The following is a 20925-nucleotide window of genomic DNA, read 5'->3' as shown; positions in this document are numbered from 1 at the left end:
AGTGGGGCCAGGACATTAGAAGCCCTCCCACTGTTGACCCCCCCAAGCACCAAGATGACAGAGCATCACTTGCCCCAGAGTCCCTATCTATACCTTGTGGCTAATAGCCACTGATGGACCTCTGCTCCATATGCTTATCTAATTCCCTTTTGAAGCCGTCCATGCTTATAGCCGCCACCACTTCCTGTGGCAGTGAATTCCAAGTGTTAATCACTCTTTGGGTGAAGAAGTACTTCCTCTTATCTGTTCTAACCCGACCGCTCAGCAATTTCATGGAGTGCCCACAAGTTCTTGTATTGTGAGAAAGGGAGAAAAGTACCTCTTTCTCTACCTGCTCTTTCCCATGCATAATCTTATAAACCTCAATCATGTCACCCCTCAGTCGTCGTTTCTCCAAGCTAAAGAGCCCTAAGCGCCTTAGCCTTTCCTCATAGGGAAAGTGTTCCAACCCCTTTATCATTCGAGTTGCCCTTTTCTGCACTTTTTCCAAAGCTATAATATCCTTTTTAAGGTGTGGTGACCAGAATTGCACACAGTATTCCAAATGAGGTCGCACCATTGATTTATATAGCGGCATTATGATATTGGCTGATCTGTTTACAATACCCTTCCTAATAATCCCCAGCATAGCATTGGCCTTCTTTATTGCAGTCACACACTGTCTCGACATCTTCAGTGAGTTATCTACTACAACTCCAAGATCTCTCTCTTGATCAGTCTCTGCCAGTTCAGACCCCATCAACGTGTATTTATAGTTAGGATTTTTGGCTCCAATGTGCATCACCTTGCACTTGGCCACATTGAACCCCATTTGCCATGTTGACGCCCACTCGCCCATCTTTGACAGATCCCTTTGGAGTGCCTCACAATCCTCACTGGTTTTCACCACCCTGAACAACTTCGTATCATCCGCAAATTTAGCCACTTCACTGCTTACTCCCAACTCCAAATCATTAATGAACAAGTTAAAAAGCAGTGGACCAAGTACTGATCCCTGCGGTACCCCACTGCTTACCACCCTCCACTGAGAAAATTGCCCACCTACACTCACTCTCTGTTTTCTATGAACTAGCCAGTTTTTGATCCATAAAAGAACTTGTCCTTCTATCCCATGATTTTTGAGCTTACTTAGGAGCCTTTGATGAGGAACTTTATCAAAAGCTTTCTGGAAGTCAAGGTAAATAATATCTATTGGATCCCCCTTGTCCACATGTTTGTTCACCCCCTCAAAGAACATTAACAGGTTAGTGAGACAAGATCTTCCCTGAGCTGCCCACGAGCCTGAAGATTGAAATACAACTCCCAAATACCTGAATACTTTAACTTGCTCAATCATATGACCATCTAATTGCCATTTGTGGATCATAGGCCTTTTGGCAAAAACAGGTATTTTGGTTTTGATGAAATTTATAGTTAGATGTTCCTCTTTACTGTACAGTGAGAGTGCATGAAGGGCTCTTCTCGGGCCTATTTCAGTGTATGACAAAATAGCTTTTTCATCTGCATATAAGAGCATGGGAATGGGTCTTTTTGCAATAGCTGGAGGGTGAAAGTCCAAATTAGTTAAAGATTGTACCAAGAAGTTAAAATAGTAGAGGGGCAAGTATGTACCCTTGTCTCACCTCCCTCCTAACTGGGACCTTATGGGACAGGTGTCCTTGAGGGTTGCATCATACTGATAGTTGATTATCTTCATGGAGGGCAGGTATAAGGGTATTTGCTGATCTTTGATCATAATAAATCAATTGATTGATGTTTCTGTTGTATAAACTTCTTGTGTGCAACACAATTTTGATAGATGTGTGCTTTCAGACATACAATCCCACAACCCAGCATACACTCACACACACAATATCCAAGGCAATGGGTCATGTGGGAGTACATAATACTGCATATTTGATTCGGCCTTCAGAATCTCTACCCTAGAGGATTTTTGACCAAGCCTGTAATTAAGGCATTGATTGATGCCTTATCATGCCCCACTGAAGTTGGTTCTTCACTATGCAGATACATGCACTATTAAATTAATTAGTGTTTGAAGGTGTCAGAGGCTTCTTTGTTTTTCCAGCCTTACCAGGTTAGCAGTATTGCATCATCCAACTATACATGCTTTCCATTGTAACAGAGAAAGGTATAAATGTTTGTACTTCTGTTCTTGATGTTTTGGAAAATAATTTGAGGATGACGAATGGCATTTTCACTGATTCCCCCCCCTGCCTGGGGGGTCCTGTGTTCCCTGGGGTATAGCATTGGGGGCTGGGCATTTTCAGCTGCTGTGGGAGGGGAGGGGCAGTAAAATTGTGCTGCCAAAGATAAAATTTAAATGGGATCCAGCCTCTAATCTGTCTGAAGATACTGGGGTGAATCCTACCCCCATCCTTCCATTCCACGGAGCAAAGTTTAAAGCCTTCCTCCAGTCTAAGAAGCCTTCTTCCAACTCAAGTGCCTTTTCTAGTGATATCATGCCTCATTCTTCAGATGGCCATTTTACAACTATAGTTGCACCTTAGAAATCATGCAGAAATTGCAGAGATCACTTTTTCGCAGAATTACCCACATAGAATAAGTTGATTTGTAAAATTACCTTATTTCTACAATGAATGGATACTAGGAGACGATCACATGAGATATAGTTCAGGATGAAGATTCTCGAAATGACTTGGTAGTCCGGAAAACTTTGTTAACTTCAAACGCCACATCTTAGACTCTTTTCTTGCTATTATGCTATATTTGTCTATTATTACACTGTTCAGTATTTATTGTTAAGATTGTTAAAAATAGTCAATATAATATTATTATAGCGTATAGCACAGCTTTTTTGTCTTTATTTGTCTCTAAGAAGGCGGCATAGAAATTTTCCTTTCTTTTTCCTTTTTCCCTAAACTTTTATCTTCTTAGAAGCTCATTGATTCACAGATCTTGAGCAGCAGAAGATACTTGCTACTAATTTTTTGATGTAAAGGCTAAAAGGACTGAGACAAATTTTGCAGTTACTAAAGTAAACTTAGGAACCTTATTGCTGAGCAAAAGAACCAGGGTTTCCAGAGTGTAGGGGGGCGGCTGGTTGATTAAAGGCTTAATACAGTGATCCTTTATATTCTCAAAGAACCTGAATTCAAGCAGGGCATGGAAGGATGTATCTATCCTATTAAGACCACAAGGGCAGATTCTGTGAGAATAGGGCCTATTCAAAAATCTCCCCTGTAAAAACCATTGTAGGAACAATATTCAAACTTGCAAACAAAAAACCTCTACAGTAACATGGGATGGTAAGATAGTTTATATGGGGGGGGTAAAGATCATGAGAAAAAAGACAAAAAGATAGGGGTGGGCAAACTCTGCAGGCTCTCAGGATCAGACAGAAAATTTCAGAATAAATAAATAATAAAGATAAGCAGGACAAATCTTCAGAGCTGGTTTATGAATATTTTCAGTACCTGTTAAAAGAATACTTGATAAATTATCCTGTAAGTGATTTGGAGCACAAAGTTCAGTGCTCCCTAAGTCCCTGTTGATTTCAGTGGAAACGAGTTTTTCCTCCCCTAAGCAATAAATTAATTTCCCAAGAATCAGCACTAGAAAAGCTGCTATCATAAGCATCGTAATGGGCTTTGTTGTATGGTATTTGCTGTGGTATTTGTGCATTAAAACAAAACAGGAAAAGCACTTTATGCTGTGAGATATACGACAGTTGTGGGGGAAAGTTGGTCCCTGGTGGTAAATAAAGGGGGTAAAAGGTCAGCTCTGTGCCTGTGTTTGATTTATTGCAGTAGTTTGACAGCAAATTAGACGTCACATAAAGTTGGCAAACAATGAAACAAATCGATATTTAGGGAGAAAAGCTGATACAATTATTCTGTTAATCAACACCATTAGGTGCACACAACTTGATTTAAGACATGCAGTTTACCAGACCCTATTTCACTGAAAATGGGCTGGAACTGTTGAAAAGACCTCTGAAGTATTCAAGTAGAAAGGCAGTAATTACAGCAATCCCCAGCGGAAATCATTTCCTGAAGCAGACGGTGTCCCTGTTGGAAGTTTTTTAAAGAAGATGACAGCCATCCACCTATTAAATTTGGTAGCAAATATCAGGCCACTCTCACCTTTCCCTTAAAGTTCAGATAAAGGCCTTATTAATGCTGCATGGCATGCAATCACATCTTATGCAAGACTGGCCCACATAGTTAGTCTTCATGGTGCACTTCTGTCTTCATTCCAGCCATCTATTCCCAGGCTTTTATTCTTCACCTGCAAGTATGAACTCAAGATCTGAATTGCAGTAATAAGGTCTCAGTGTTAAGGTGCAAAGAATGATCACTCAGGGTTTTTGGTTTGTTTTGCTTTAAATTACCTTACAAAGATCCTGGAGAACTAATTAAGTTCCCAAGTTATTACTAGGTATGACCACAATTAATGGAATACATTTCTTGTGGATTTTGTTCTGGTTTCTGGATTTTTACAAGAGCACTTTTGGACAAAATGTGGCTGTGATGGATTGTGCTTTAAAAGCCCATAAGTGCTGCATAAAAAAAGTGATGGACAGTGACGCCTCACAGAGCCAGAGAGCCTTGAGTGACCAACTGCTCAAATGGATTTCATTGGATAGCATCAGTTGAGAAGAATGAGTTGGGAACTGACTGCTGAAGAGAACTCAGTTTAGAACTGACTGAAGACTGGGAATGTTAGCAAGGAGGAGTTGGAGGATCACTGAAGACCCCCCATTAGGGCCAGGGAAACGGATAGGTCTTCTAGTTTAGAGAAGTAATTCCCTGCCTAGTTGAAAAGGGAGATAGCTAAAGAGTGGAGTGATCCCTGGTTTGTTCAGAGGAGGATTTTGAATACTTGGTAGTGTATCCCTGCCTTCTGAAACCTGAAAAATCAGTTAAACTCAAGAACTTATACTGGTGTCTAGCAGACACTGAAACCAAAGCCTTTCATCTCAAAGATTCTAAGACCTTTGTAAAAAGCTTAAAACTCTCACTTGCTGGAAACATTTTAACTGGAGTTTGTGAAATTACTAAGTTACCTCAGAGTTATTATTGATTCACCTCAGATATTCCACCTGACCTTTCCCTTTCTACGTTGAATAAAATATTTTGTTTATTTTTGAACTTTCAAAAGCCTCTTGTGTGCCATTTTCAGAAGTATAAGTCCCTGTGTTGAGCCAGCATCAAAATATAATAATGTGACAGAGTGGGACAGCCATAAATATTCAAATAAGAAGAAAATAGATAAAGAGGCTGCTCAGCCAGAAGAGAAAGGGAAAAAAACGGAGGGAAAAACCTGTGTGTGAGGGAGGGAAGAGGGTAAGGTCGCCATAGTGGCTTTATTCAGATTCATAAAGGCAGAGCTGGAAAAAGATTTCAAATTCAAGGTGCTAGAGAACATGTTCAGGAACCAAACAGTGCCATGTTTTTAGAGAATCATGTGTATGATATTTTACAAGCCAGTTTAGAGGAGTTCATTTATTTGTGCTATTTCTTCTTAAAACTTAAAGTAAATTTTATGCTTACCTTTCAGGAGATTTTGCATAAATGTATTTATTTATGTTATTTACAGTCTGCCTGTCTCAGTGGGACTCAAGGCAGATTACATAGAATAACTCAATACAAGCATAGCATAAGTATTAACATGTTAAATGAAAGCAAAAATGACATAGTCGGAACTTACAGCAACAGTTAGTACAAACTATACACAGTGGTAGAGTCTATAGTCCCTAAGCCTAAACCCCAAACTTCTTTCTGAACCATATTGTTACAATACAGCCCTATTTCCTGTGTCAAAAGTCCTTTTGAATAATTCTGCTTTGCATAGCCAGGAGGGTGGGAGCTTTCCTGACCTCATCATAAGGGGGGGCTACACAGTGGTATAGTCTATAGTCCCTAAACCTAAACCCCAAACTTCTTTCTGAACCATATTGTTACAATACAGCCCTATTTCCTGTGTCAAAAGTCCTTTTGAATAATTCTGCTTCGCATAGCCAGGAGGGTGGGAGCTTTCCTGACTTCATCATAAGGTGGGGGCCACAACAGAGAAGGCGTATGTACATAGAAGTTGTGTTAAATCTTCTATCAATAATCTGGTGGGGTTCCAATTTAGTCAGGTCTCTACAGATAGTTTCTATTTTACTTTCTATTTGGTACTATTGTATATACTCTAAGCATGACCTTTATACCAGTGGACTGGCACAGTTATTGATAAAGCAATATTAACAATTTTGTGGCAGGAGTGAGACTGGACAGAATTAGAGAAATTACTATACAAGACAAGTAGCTGGATGGTATAATTAATATTATACACTGGGAGACAAGCATCAATTGCCTTAATATGATATCGGTGTAGCTATTGTTTAATATCGGTGTAGCTATTGTTTAACATAGTAATAATCTGTAAAACACATAGTAATAATCTGTAAAACAAGAATAACCAACGGGATGTGCAAGCTAAATCTTCCTCCAAGTTAAAACTGGCTTGCTTTCATTTTACCCAGTTCAGGAGCCATTTGGACTTTGCATAGACTTGTGACTGGCTTTTCCATCATTTGCTTTTATGCTGCTGGATAGCAATTCATTGATCCACTGATCACGAAACTCTTTACCTTGGAATCGGCATGGATTCCCACTTAGGGATGGGCATGAACTGGGAAAATGTGGTTCAGTTTGTGGTTCATGGTGTGCCTGGTTCGCAAACCACAAGCCATCACAAACTTTTTGACACTAAAGGAACTGGTTTGGTTTATGAGATTTGTGATGCAGTAGAACACACCTACCCCTGGCATGTTAGAAACACCAAACTCACAGGGGATCTCCAGCTGACTCTTCTCTACCTGCCCTCCAGGTTTGGTGAGGATTGAATATATGGGGTCTGAGTTAGGGCCACCCAAAGAAGATGCCCCCAAGAAAGTGCTTTCTGGGGAAATGACAGGCATACGTTCAGGATGTTCAGGAGTTTACAGAATGGACCCTGTGCAAGCTAGAGGCATCATACTTGCAGGGGACCTCCCCCTGATTCTCCTCTACATGCTGTCCAGGTTATGTGCAGATTGTACATAGGGGGTCCAAGTTATGGACCCCCAAAGAAGATGCCCCCAGGAAAAATGTCAGGCGCAGGTTTAGTATAGAATGCACAGGGAACTTTACCCTGCCACCTGCTCCTCTACAATCTCTCCAAGTTGGGGGCAGATTACATTTCTGGAGTCTCAGTTATGGACCTCCAAAAATGTCTTCCTAGTGCTCTCTCTGGAAAAGACAGCTGCAATTTCAGGAGTATGGAAAAGCTCAGGAACAAGTCAGTGACACCAAACTCACAGGGAAATGTCACCAGACACACCCCCCCAGCCAAACACTGGAAGCAAGGCAAGCATCCCCCCTATGCTAACCCCCTCCCAAAGTCTTCAAAGTCAGGTTCTCAACAATAGAGAGACACCCCCAGAATTCTGGCAGGGGCTCCACAAAATAACCCCACGGCAGCTTGGCAGGCACCCTAGCTACACCACACGAGCAAGGGAAGCATGCCCACAACTCTCACACACACACGGGTTGAAACACACAGGTCCAGAGCACACCCATCAACCGTGGCAAGTTCTTTTACTCTGCAAAGGAATGGAAACACGTTGACTGCTGGCAGGGCCACACGCAAGTCTCTGAAGGCAGGTTCTCAATTACTGACAGAAAGACAGACATCCAGAGGGTTCCAACAGGGGCTCCCCAAAGTAACCTCATGACAGCTTGGCGGGCATCCTAGCCACTCCACACAAGCAAGGTAAGTGTGTCCACAATTCTGACAGCTCCCCTCCCCCCGGGCTAAGACATACAGGTCCTGAGCACACCCACCAACTGTGGCAAATTCTTCTACTTGGCAAAGAGATGGAAACATGTTGACTGCAGGTTGGGCCACCCCCAAGTCTCCAAAGACAGGTTCTCAACAACAAAGACAGACATCTGCAAAGTTCCAACCAGGGCTCCCCAAAGTAACCAAGGTGGCAGGAAAATCTGTTTAGATATCCACGCACATGGGGCCACACATCATTATTAGATATATAGATGATGTGATATAATATTTTGATGGTATATGTGTTTACCATAGACTTTGCACCTTAAGAGGCTTAGAGCCTGCAAGAAGAGTTAGTTTTTATACCCTGCTTTTCTCTACCGTAAGTAGAATCAAAGCAGCTTATGATCGTCTTCCCTTCCTCTTCCCACAGCAGTCACCTTGTGAGGTAGCTGGGACTGAGAGAGGTCTGCGAGAACTGTGACTGCCCAAGGTTCTCCGTCATGTGAAGGAGTGGAAAATCAAACCCAGCTCTCCATATTAGAGTTTGTCACTCTTAACCACTACACCATGCTAGCTCTCTAAGCCCTCTAAACCAGTGTGGCATAGCAGTTAGAGTGTTAGACTAGAATCCGGGAGATCCAGGTTCAAATCCCCAATCTGTCATGGAATCTTGTTGGGTGATCTTGGGCCAGTCACAAACTCTCAGCCTAACATACCTCATAGAGTTGTGTTGGGATAAAATGTAAGCCAATTTAGCTCCCAAGGGCTCTGAGCGATTTACAGTTACACAAGTTTTCACACGGGACTAACAATGAATCATAGGGTAAGGGAGGACAACATATAATTCTTTAAATCGCACACTTTTGCAGCCGATGGGGATTTTGTTCAGCTGTAAGCTTCAGGCGTGTTCCGGTCGGCATTCACTTCGGCTTGGCTAGATGACATCAGTTCTTCCAGGACTGCTTTGAGTCGTAGTGCCGCACTGCCACCGCCTGGCCGGATTGGCCCATCACAGGCTCTACTCTTCTCTGTGTAGAGAAGGAGGAGGGGGAGGAGTTGAATTTATACCCCACCCTTCACTTGGTTTCTCAGAGCAGCTTACAATCTCCTTCCCTTCCACTCCCCACCTGTGAGGTGGGAGGGGCTGAGAGAGCTCTGAGAGAACTGTGACTGACCCAAGGTCACCCAGCTGGTGGCATGTGGAGAAGTGGGGAATCAAACCTGGTTCTCCAGATTTGAGTCCGCCGCTCTTAATCACTACACCAAACTGGCTCTCAGGTGGCGTTAGGTGCAGTGTAAATAAAGTAAGTAAATAAGTAATGAATCTTCTACTTTCAACAGGAAAACAGGATTGTCAACTGATTGTGTTCAATTTAGGTTTAAGTCACACAGCCTTGCCTTGTCAAAATGTTCCTCTGTGAGGCAGAAAGTCTTTGAAAGTAAGGTTCCAGTATACTCTCAAATGGCTTTTAAAGGGGAAAAACGCCTTAATACAGGTGCAGTGGGTACATTCTGAAAAGATTGCTCGATATGAGAGAATAGCAGCCTTGGGCTCCTCATTTAACTTTTTATGTAGACTAGTAACATTGCCTCAGAATGGATGTCACTAACAGAGAAAGCAAACAATACTTGTATTAATGAAAGCACATCACTAAATGGGGCTTGGACGGCTCTAGAATTAATTTACGAAATGGGGAGCTCAACTTGGAATGGAGAGAAGGAAAAAACTGATTTCAGATTACAGTGGAATCAGAGTGTTCACATAATATTATCAGTCATTCAAATTCTGTGTTATAGATGACTGATCTGTAGACAAGCACAGTGGTTTTTAAGAACAACAGCATTTTTCTTACAGTCCCCACAGTGTAGTTTCAGAGCTTTCAGCTAAAGAATTAGCAGGGGAAATAGCCATCAAGACAGGAAGCATTCCCTCCCCTCATATCTCCAGGGTCCAAATGCACAATCTTTCCAGTGCTTCAGTCTACATTGCTGCCACCCACCCACTCCCTCAGGCTACTCTGTATCACTGTGGTGATGTTTTGTACCATATAGTCTGCATCTTTTCCCTGCACATGGAGCACAACCACCTTGTAGCTCAGTGGAAGGACTGTCCCCTCCTGGGGCCTGGCCTGGCTGCTCTAGAGGTCTGCTGTGAAGTGCACAGTTCTGCCTTGAACTCTGGAGAGCTGAGCCTTGACCATCACAACTGCAGCCAGTGAAAGGCTACATTCGCCATGAGTGAGAAGGGCTGGCCATCCACAGCAATAATCTCATTGTCAACGAGGTGAGTAACTGCTTCCTGGGCCTTCCACATAGTCCTTTTGACCTCTTGGAGGGTGGTCTGCCTTGATGCCCCACTCATAGCACCATGGCACCACAAGTGCAGGGAGCCTTTCTTGGAGGGGTCTCCTGCTGCCCCTCCACTTCTCCCTGTTGAGAGGGAGTGAGCCTCTGCTTCCTCCCACTGGCCTCCCACGGTTTCCTCCAGCAGCAACATGGTTGGGTGCACCCTTTGCATGTTCCTGCAGAGGATGGAGGAGGTCAAGTGTTGGGGGTCTGCACCCCTCTGGGAGGCACAGCTACTTTCTGGCTCTGGGCTGAGAGGGGCCACAGAGGGCTGTAATCAAGGAAGGAGCAGCAACAGGGAGTTGGGATGTGGAAGGGGAGGTTGCTCCTCCTCCAGCCTTCCAATCACTACTGTCAGGGTTCTCCTCTCCAAAGAGTGTTAGTGACTGCTGGTATTTCTGGGCAGTTTTAACAAGTCTTTTGCCTCTGGGAGAGACCCAGGAACAGATCAGGAAAAGGAGGCGCCAAGATGTCCTGCTAGGGCCAGGATCCAGCGCCCTGGCAGAATGGGTTTGGTGCCCAGGAATGGGGGCTGTGGTATGCAGGGGGTGAAGGAAGAGATGGGATTCCCCCCCTCAGCAAGTCTCACAGGCCTCCCACTTGTATATTCTAATAGCAAAGTCGGCCAGATCTGAAGATACTTAAATCTGGTGATTGGAGCTGTGAATGTTCAAGAGGGATCTTTCTAAAAACCTAAAGAACACCCCAGGTTTGCAGAAACTCTTAAACCTGAATAAAAAAAATACACTGGGGGTTAAAAAAATCTCAAAATGATAAAAGGAACTACTGTAGCTTTTAAAAACATAAGCCCTCAATTTCAGCTGCTATGCATCCACAGCATTCTAGGCTTGATTTCTGTCAGTAAAAGGCAAGGGGAAATGCCTGGGCCCTTTCCAGCGTTGTTTTGGCCTTTGAGGGAGGACTTATTTGGGTCAGACCTAGCAGCAACTTCCCCAGCAACCACTGGGTGACTTGATGCCACCCGTCTGCATAACTCACCGAGGGCTGGCTGCCTGCTTCAGAGTAGGGTCTGGGAAACCTGGGATGATATGCCCCCCGCAAGTCTTTGTGGGTTCCTGCTTATATAACATAATAGGTAATATATGATAGAAGTAACCCAGTAAAGATATGTTTTAAAATTACTCATAATGAACATTCTTCACTTCCAAAAATGGAACAAGTTTTTTCTTGCTATTATTTTTAACAAGGAAAATCTTTCAAACATTTTTTCTGGAAAAATTCTGTCAAGAATTTCCATGGATGTTTCATTAAGATTTTAATTAGGGAAGAGAAAATTAGTATTCAGTGCCACTGAAAGTTCATGCTAACATCTCAGTTGACTGATCAGGGGAAGTTAACAATGATCTATGATTTGTTGTACACAAAGGTACATAAGAGACTGCTGCTGTGGAAATAGTCTGAGGCAATCATGCTTATTTTGCCATGGCCTTTATTTATGATGTCAGTAGGTAAACTTTGTACAAAATGAATGACCTTGTCCACATTCTAAATGATCAGTAGAGAAAGGACAACATAAAATCGATAGCATTGGAAAGCGTCACTAGACATCCTGCTAAAGTGTCAAAACCTGACCTGCAGAAATTAACTCCCTGAGTTAAAAGGGCATTTCAGTTGATCATTGGCATCTTTAGCAGGGGGTAACAAGTACTGACTGCATAATAAGGTGTCTGTAGGGATAACTGTCTACATTCCACATTTTAGCATCATCCTAAAATTTATGTCAGTGGGCATAGCATATCATTCCAGTTTCTAAAATAAGTCCACAACCCTCGTCCATCCAAGAAACAGTGCCAGAAACGTAGGATATAGTTCATGATTAATTACTTCATAGTTTTTTTAACATTGTGAATTGACCCTTTGTCTCTAGCAGGTGAATATTACATGTAAGCTGAGTTTATTTTCATTAAAAATATCTAATTCTGTTGTGAAATAGCTTTCTCATGGCTTAAGGGGATCTGCCTGCTGATATGGTTGGTGCTCTTGCCGATGGCCTGGTTGACCTCTGGAATGAGGACGTGTCACTGGTGGTTGACATGATCTCTCCTAGGTGCCCCCTCTCAGGAGTTAGCGTGCAGAAGCCCCTTGATAAAAACAAGGGAGGCAGCTAGAGCAATAGTAGAGGAAGACTTGGGACAAATCCAACAAGATACAGGCTGAAGTACATTTCAAGCCTACTCCATGGCAGTTATGGCAACAAAGAAATGGCTTTCCACCGCTGTTGTGTCTGCATAGGGTAGGCCAGTGGAGTTGTTTCAGGTACTCGGAAGTCTACTGAGATTTAGCCTGCAGGACGACGAGGACTGCTCACTTTGCAGATAAAATCTCTCATTATCATACCAATTTGAACTATGTTAGCACTAATAGAGACAAATGGTGCCTGTGTGCTGACTTATCCAGTTATTTTGGGATACTTTCCCATTTATTCAGTCTGAGAATGTGGACAGGATCCGTATGACCCTTGCCCTTCCAGGCTGCTTAAAGCTGCCTGGGAGGAGCTCTTACGCTGGATCTGAGAGATAGTGAATGTGACTTTTAGAGAGGGAGTAGTCACCAGGACCTTGAAACATGCTATGGTGTGTCCACTACTAAAAAAATCTACCTTAGACCAAGGAAATATGAGTAATTTTCAGCCAGTTTTTAAATGTACTATTCTTGAGCAATGTGATTGAACGAGTGGCGGTTGAGCAACTTCAGGGTTTCTTGGATGAAGTGAACTACCTAGATCTTTTCCTTTCTAGTCTGGCTTCAGGCCTGGCTATGAGACTGAAATAGCTTGGTTGCTGAAATAGCTTGGATGATATGTACCAGCAGATGGCTAAGGGAAGTGGGACCCTCTTGATTCTCCTGGATCTCTCAGCAGCTTTCAGTACCATTGATCATGGTATCCTTTTGGACTGCCTTTCAGAGTTGGGGGCACTGTTTGGGACACTTTTGGCCCTACCTGGAGGATAGATCTCAGAAGGTGGTGCTGAGTGAATGCTACTTGGCTCCTAGGCCTTTGGCCTATGGGGTCCCATGTGATTCCATCTTATTCTCCATGCTCTTTAACATTTACATAACCTGAGTTTGTAGAGCTACTGAAGGATGATGTCTGTCCATCGCTGTCTTCCACATGAAATTATTAGGTGAGGGCATCCAAAGATTTGAGCTGGGTTGTCACCAGTGTCTATCACTGGTGGGGCCAAGAAAACCAGTTGGCCCAGGCCTCACATTCATAAAGGGCCTCAAATTTAGACTTTTGATATTATCTCTAAATCAGGTTATATATACAGTTGCAGAGATACACTGACAGAATTGAAGGAGTCTCAAAAATGGAAGTGGCCATGATCATCACCAATAGGTGAATGAAACTCAGCTCTGTCATGCACTCCCAGTGAATTCCAGGGAGGCTGTGGAAACCCTGAACTAACTTGGAGGTAGTTATGGGGTGGATGTGAGCTAATAAAGTATAACTTAATCCTAACAAGATGGAATTGCTCTGGGTATGTGTTAAGACTGACCCAGGATTTAAGGTGTTCCCTGCTCTGGAAAGGGTTGCACTCCCCCTGAAAGAGCACTCCATAGCTTACTGCTGGACCCAGGACTGCTGCTGGGGAAGCAGGTAGTGGCTATGGCCAGGATAGAATGCTGCAGCCAGGTTGCTGACTGGAATGGGTCATAGGGACCATATCCCTCCAGTATTCGTCCATCTCCACTGGCTCCCAGTTTGTTTCTGGGCCCAATTCAAGGTGCCATGTATAGTTTGGGATGAGCATACCTTAAGGATTACCTACTCCCAGATGAACCTATCCAACAACTATGATTATCTTCTGAGGCACTGCTTTGGGTCCCAGCTTCTGAGGTTAGACAGATGGCAACCTGAGAGGGGGCTTTCAGTCATGGCTCTGCAATTATGGAATGGTCTATCCAGAGATATTTGTTCCCTTCTATCACTGACTTCTGTCCATATCACTGACTTCTGTCCGTGAGTGAAGACTTCTTTGTTTCATCAATGACTTTTTTGTTTTCCTCAGTGACCCCTCCTTACCACCCCATGTTCTAATTGCTGGTTTTGTATTTATATATATATATATTATTATTTTGTTTTAATGTGTTTTATAATATTTTGGGGGGTTTTGATAGCTGCCTTGGTGACCCTGACTAGATACACATTTTGCAAATAAATAAATACAAATAAAATGGGATGAGAATTGCTGAAACTGCACAAAACCGAAACTTCTTGATGGTATAGTGGAAATTTGCTCTATAAGTCTAGGTAAAATAGTATAAAAGCTGTTATAGATTCAGGCCCTCAAGGCAGAAAAAACAGTAAAAAGTTATAGAGCAAGCATTGTAATGGTTAGAACTGGACATTAGTTTTGTGAACTATAGTGAAGTATTGAAAACATTTGTTTCAATGAACATTTCAAACATACCACTCTGCTTAGGATGGCACTGTAAGAACTGTAACAAAGAGTTTTATTTTTCTATACTGAAATAATAAAAAGTATGTAAACAAATTATGTGCTCATTATTGAAGAGACTGAACAAGTCCTGGTTTGTATTTTGGGGCCCTTTTATAGTCAACAGAATTTCATATTTTACATTGGACTTTGTTTTGATAGAAAGCAGTACTACATGAAATTTCTCCCCAGAACACTCACCTCCATTGAGATGTCATGATAAACTGTCTTTTGTAGCCATGGTTGAAAAAACAAATTTTACTAGACATAAATAACTAATCCTGAATTTGGCTGCTTCTTCCCTCCTCTTCTACCACCCAGCAAGGATGATGTTCTACCTGTACTGTCCACCAGGGGCAGTCATTTGCTTGATTTTTTAATTTGTGAATTCAGATGCCACAGCAAACCAGTTACTACAGACAAAACCAGCTTAGGTTCTGTTTGAAACCCTTGACTGTTGAATTGTCTACTTTTGGGCATCATACTTAATGAAACCACATTTTATAAGCCACAGTTTATCTTGATGTCTGAATGCAGTCCTAGCGTTGTTGCACCTACCATAAGAACACAAGAAGAGCCCTGCTGGATCAGACCAGTGGTCCATCTAGTCCAGCATCCTGTCTCACACAGTAGCCACCCAGTTCCTCTGGAGGGCCAACAACAGGGCATAGAGGCTGAGGCCTTCCCCTGATGCTGCCTCTTGGCTCTGGGATTCAGAGGCTAAGTGCCCCTGATTGTGGAGCTTCCCCTCAGTCACCATGGCTAGTAGCCACTGATAGACTGATCCTCTATGAATCTATCTAATCCCCTTTTAAAACTGTTTATTCCTGTGGCGATCACTACTATATCCTCTGGAAGCAAATTCCACATTTTAATCACTCTCTGTGTAAAGCAGTATTTCCTTTTGTCTGTCCTGAATCTACTGCCCAACAGCTTCATTGGATACCCTTGAGTTCTAGTATTTTGGAGCGGAAAAAAAATTCTCTTTGTCAGCTCTCTCTAAATCCCATGTACAGTTTTATAAACCTCTATCATGTCCCCCTTAGTCATCTCTTTTCTAACTGAAAAGTCCCAGACTCTTCAGCCTTTCCTCATTGGGAAAGTGCTCCAACCCCATAATCATCTTGGTTGCCCTCTCTGTACTTTTTGTAGCTCTGCAGTGTCATTTTGGAAATACAGTGACCAGAACTGTATGCAGGATTCCAAATGCGGCTACCACCGAGATCTACACAGGGGCATTACAATATTGGCCCTTTTATTCTCAATCCCTTTCTTAATAATCTCTAACATAGAGTTTGCCTTTTTCACCACTGCAGCACACTGGGTTGACACTTTCATTGAACTATCTGCTACAGCCCCAAGATCCCCCCCCCCCCAAGTCCCAGTAAGTTCAGACCCCATTAGCCTATACTTGAAGTTGGGATATTTTTGTCCCAATATGTATCATCTTACCCTCCTGTACATCAAAATTTTGTTTATAATGAAAAATGGTTTTGCTGCATTCTTAAGATTTTAAGGGAGAGGAAGAGTTCCTGGATTGGCATTTCATTTATAAAGGTGTTTTAAGTGTGTTCCAAATACTTTGTTTTTTGGAGGTTCATAACAAATGGCTTTGTTTTTTGTGGGGAGAGATGTTACCTGTGCTCATAAACATTACTGTGATGTGGTCCAAAACCATAGAGAATCTGTAATTTTCAGATGCTTCCTGTAACATCTGCTCTTTTATTTAATAACACTGAAACATGAAGAAATCACAAGAAACCAAAATGGTAGAGGACTGAGCCTCTTGAGGAAATATCCATGGGGAGAGCATGTCTAAAAGTAAGAAGTAAATTGCAAACGCTACAGTTTGTTTTCTTTTCCTTTGATATTTGCAGGTCAGAAAATCCTTCACCACCGAAGTGATGTCTTAGAAACTGTAGTTCTGATTAACCCTTCAGATGAAGCTGTCAGCACTGAGGTAAAATCATCCAGAAATGTGTCACTGTATACAAGGGGATATAAAAATGTGCCAGAACTGCATTTCAGAGAAGCTATGACAGAAATATTCATTTTTACATACTATTCTAAATTTTCAGTGGCCCACTGCTACACATTTTAAATCTGAAAAATGAATGAAGCGATGGGGTGGCTGAATATTTATTTTCACACTTGGGGGGTGGCTTGATTTTTTAATGTCACTTTTAAATATCAGGAAAAACCAGGAGATGTGGCAACCCAGCTTTCAATGTCTGTTTCAGCTGTTGTATACCGATAGTGATTTACACTGTCACAGCTAAAGGAGAAATTTGATGGCCTACTTCTCATTGAATCTCCTTTATACAACTCTCAAATATTTGAGCTACCCAAGCAGCACTTACCATGACATATACAATATTTATTTATTTATTTATTATTTTATTCTATTTGTATCCCGCCCTCCCCACAAGTGGGCTCAGGGTGTGTTCCATCATAAGGTTCACAGTATAACAAATCAACAGCTAAAATATATCTAATAATATATCTATCTAAAACAGACCGACCGGTGCCTCAACAAATCTGACCAGCCCTTTCCCACCAGGGCCTTTTCTTCCACAGTAGGGGACTACTTTTGGCAAAGGCTTGCGCAGAACTGCTGATGTTGATTGCTGTTGGGCTGAAATCAATACAATGGCAATAGTGCCGGAGACATGAAATCCTACACAAGACACTCTGGCAACAGAATTCAAGGTCATAAGTCTACACACATAGACAAAGAGCAGAGTTAGAGAAAGAAAGCTTTCATATCCACTAGTATAACTCCTTTATACATATTTAAAGCATATCAAACCATGCACGTGCTTACATGTATAATTTCCCAATTATCTAGTGTATATTAAGTAAGAACTCTCATGTGAACCTACCCTATCAATATGGTCATTTTCAGAGGTTCTGCTTTGGGTGTCCCTGGGCTAGATGGATGGCGACCTAAGAAAGGACCTTCTTGGTTATGGCACCAAGATTATGGTATTCCCTCCCCAGGGAGATTCATCTGTCCTATCATTATCTTCCACCAGCAGGGGAAGAATTTGCTGTTTTGACTGGAGTTCCCTCACTGATTCTTATTGACCCTTCCTCTCATTTATGTGTTTAATTGTTTTATACATATGTATATGTGTTTTTAATCTTGCTTAATGTTTTATTGTTCTGTGCCTTGGTGACTCTAAAGTGGATGGAAAGGTACCTTAGAAATGTTTTACATAAATAAATAAAATATGGACAAAAGCATAAACATGAAACTGATAGTCAATTTGAGTTCAGTTAAACAACTGCTTGCAAAACTTCATGGTGAGCCAAGTTCAGTCTCTTGTGCAGTTCACCATGATGGTTACAATTCACTCTGCTTGTGAAAGGGGATTCAGTTCCTACAGACTGAACAGCACAGTAACAAGATTATAATCTGTAGTTTGAAATACATAGGCATGAAAAAACCATATAATTACATAATAAAACTAGGGATACTAAATTTAATCCCCTCTATTCTAATTAACTGTTTATATAGATATAATTTCCAGTTCCATTTTACTAGATGATAACAGCCTAGAAATTCTTATCAAGGCTGGAACAAAGGAAGCTGGCTCTCACTTTCCTACTAACTTCCAGTCAATGACTTTACCCTGGCTTGGTGAAACCATCCAGTTCCTTGGCGTTACACTCACACAACCCCTTACATGGAACTATTGTGGAAGGAACACTGAGCGTTATTCCAACTACTTCTACTTTTCTGCAAAAGCCGGTTGTCTCATAAAAACTCTTACCCTGGCTTTCACCACTTAAGCACACAGGGTATATCCTGCATTGCAAATAGATATCCCACTTTACAAATAGAAGTTCTGAAAGTAAACATTTAGTCTTCATTTAATTTTGCATCTGCCTCTAGTGTCTATCACTGTATACCATCTATAGATATCAATAAAGTATGAAAGATTATAATACAGCAATCATATAGCAGTGATTCATAAATCAGCAATTCTTTGTTTTGAAAATTCTAAAGGCTTTGTCCCAGAAGCTGGCAGACTTCCCAGACCTAGGCCACCAAACACAGGAAACAGTAAACAAGAGAATTAAATTCTTTAATGGATTTAATGTAATTAAAACAGATGAAATTTAATTGACATTGATCAGGCTGCTGAGTGCTCTTCTCAGTGTTGTCTTCTGAAACAGACCCACAGTAAATGGACTTGACTCACCAAGTATAGTGTTACAGTTTTACATCCCAACACAATTAGTGTCAAAGCAACGTGGGATTTGCTTCTGATTATGAGATGTTCTGCTGTGCCATGCTTTTTAATGATACCCTTGAAGCTGCTATGAATGGTGAGTCCTCAAGCAGAAATTCAGGTCAATACTGCTTTTTTCATAGCATGAGATGGAATTATTTAGAGCAATTGATCGTTTGACTGTCAGCATACAGAATAAAAAAAATGAGAAAATATTTTGAGAGGATTCAGTGAAGCTCTTGTCAGAATCATCCGTGAAACTAGCTCAGATCTGACAAAGGAAGTGCTGCTTCTCAATTGCATCTCTTGAGGAAAAAACAGGAAAACAAGGGTGATTGCACTAGCTGTGAAAGCTGTTCCAAAGCTTAGTCCTTTTTGAAATTTCTCAGACTCCATTAGGGCTAAAGCACTAGGAACAAAGTCTAATACTAAGGGTCTTAGATTAGGGTCACTTCTTAATTTATATCTAAAGAGAAGTGAACCATTGACCCTATAGAAGGGAGGAAGTGTTGGACATGTGTTAAATGTATTGTTTGTCTTTTACTGCAGGTGCGTTTAATGATCACAGATGCTGCAAGGCACAAGCTCCTGGTACTAACTGGGCAGAGCTTTGAAAATACAGGCGAGCTTATTCTCCAGTCAGGATCTTTCTCATTTCAAAACTTTATTGAGATCTTCACTGATCAAGAGGTTTGTTTTTAAACATTTCCTGTATATTAAGCTAATGTGACTGATATCAAGAGGCTTGTCATCTGCAATGTGATTTATATGGTAGATCTATATAACACTTCTTAACAATGTTCTCAAAACAATTAACAGAAAAAACCCACAATAAAAACTCTAAAGTCACAGTGGCATCTTAAAAGCTAATGAGTTTTCCCCCCAGCATATTGACAGGCAACTGCCCATTTTGTCAGATTCATGGGGTGGGTGTTTGTGAAGAAATGCATTTTTTTTCTTTGGAGGTTTGAAATGAGCAAAACTTTCATTCTGAGTTTTAAAGTTATTTCTCTCTCTCCCTGGGCATAGAACATGCAGGGAGGAGGCAGTCGGTCAATAGTTTTCCAGGCTCACCTCAGCTACCTCTTAAGAAATGCTAATAGGTCTAGCTAGAGACAGTAGGACGGCCCAGTCTCCCTCCCCTCCAAGTAGGGAACATTGATTTGGCGGTGTTAAATACTAGAGAGATGTCAGGAAGAATCCCCAGGAAAAGAGACCTGGCCTGACCTGATCAGTGGGTGGGGAAAAGAGAGGTGACAGAACTCGAGAGGAAGGTCTCTTTTATCCTGAGTCTATCAGAGCAGACAGACCTCTTAACTGAGGTCTGGAGGAGGAGGCCATTACTTTGTGCTGACCAAAGGAAGCTACAAGGTAATGGCCACTCTGTAGAGACCTATAACCTTCTATGCTAAGGAGCCTGTCCTATATTTTAACATCTAATAGAGCATGTATAGGGAGAGGGACAGAAGAATTGCATTTTACCCATTTCTTTTTAATCCCTTGCGCAGTTTAGTGCTATGCTAAAAGTATGCTTGTGAACATTTTCTTTTTAATAAACACTTTACAACTTTTGATGCTGGTAGTCATTCTCTGTACATAGACCTCCACCGTCTTGGACACACTATTTTAAAAGAAGCACCAGGGGGAAGGCAGTCAGTTGGCAAGTGGCTATTCTTCCAGGGGCACACAAGGCAGTAAACAGTCCCTGTGGTGACCAGGCACTGGGCAGCGGGAGACACAGAGGCAAGGTCTCAGAACTTGGAAGGGAAGCTGGGAGTCCTGACCCTCCCAGTGGGCAATTCCTTACAAAGGTCAGGTGGTGGCAGTGGTTACCCAAGAGAGAAGGAAAAACCTCTCCAGGTGAAACCTTGGAAGGCAGGGTGGAACAGGGCCTGCAGGCCAGAGTGGGCCGGTTCTGCCACAGTGTTCACTAGGAGCATGCGTACATACACACATGTGCACATGCATATGAATGAGGTTATAAAAATACAATACAATACAATACAATACACATTCAGTTTATATACCGCTCCTTCCTGGAGGCTCGGAGCGGTTTACAAAGACTTTTTAAACCTAGCTAGGGCCACAATACAAGGGGGGGG

The 20925-nt window shown here is 42.0% G+C and overlaps 1 protein-coding gene across 1 annotated transcript in view; it reads left to right on the top strand.

Annotated features, from left to right (window-relative positions):
• Positions 1-20925, top strand: part of MAP1B (microtubule associated protein 1B) — a 79049-nt gene that overhangs the window by 42801 nt on the left and 15323 nt on the right. The window contains 2 exon segments of the mRNA XM_015413604.1: positions 16463-16545; positions 19373-19513. Of these exon segments, the coding sequence (XP_015269090.1) occupies positions 19382-19513 (132 nt within the window). The 5' untranslated portion in view covers positions 16463-16545; positions 19373-19381.

The sequence above is a fragment of the Gekko japonicus genome, unplaced genomic scaffold (genome assembly GCF_001447785.1).
Source record: "Gekko japonicus isolate JY-2015 unplaced genomic scaffold, Gekko_japonicus_V1.1 scaffold318, whole genome shotgun sequence".
NCBI classification, from domain to species: domain Eukaryota; kingdom Metazoa; phylum Chordata; class Lepidosauria; order Squamata; family Gekkonidae; genus Gekko; species Gekko japonicus.
Note: the sequence above shows the minus strand (reverse complement) of the source record. Positions and strands in the feature narration are given on the sequence as shown.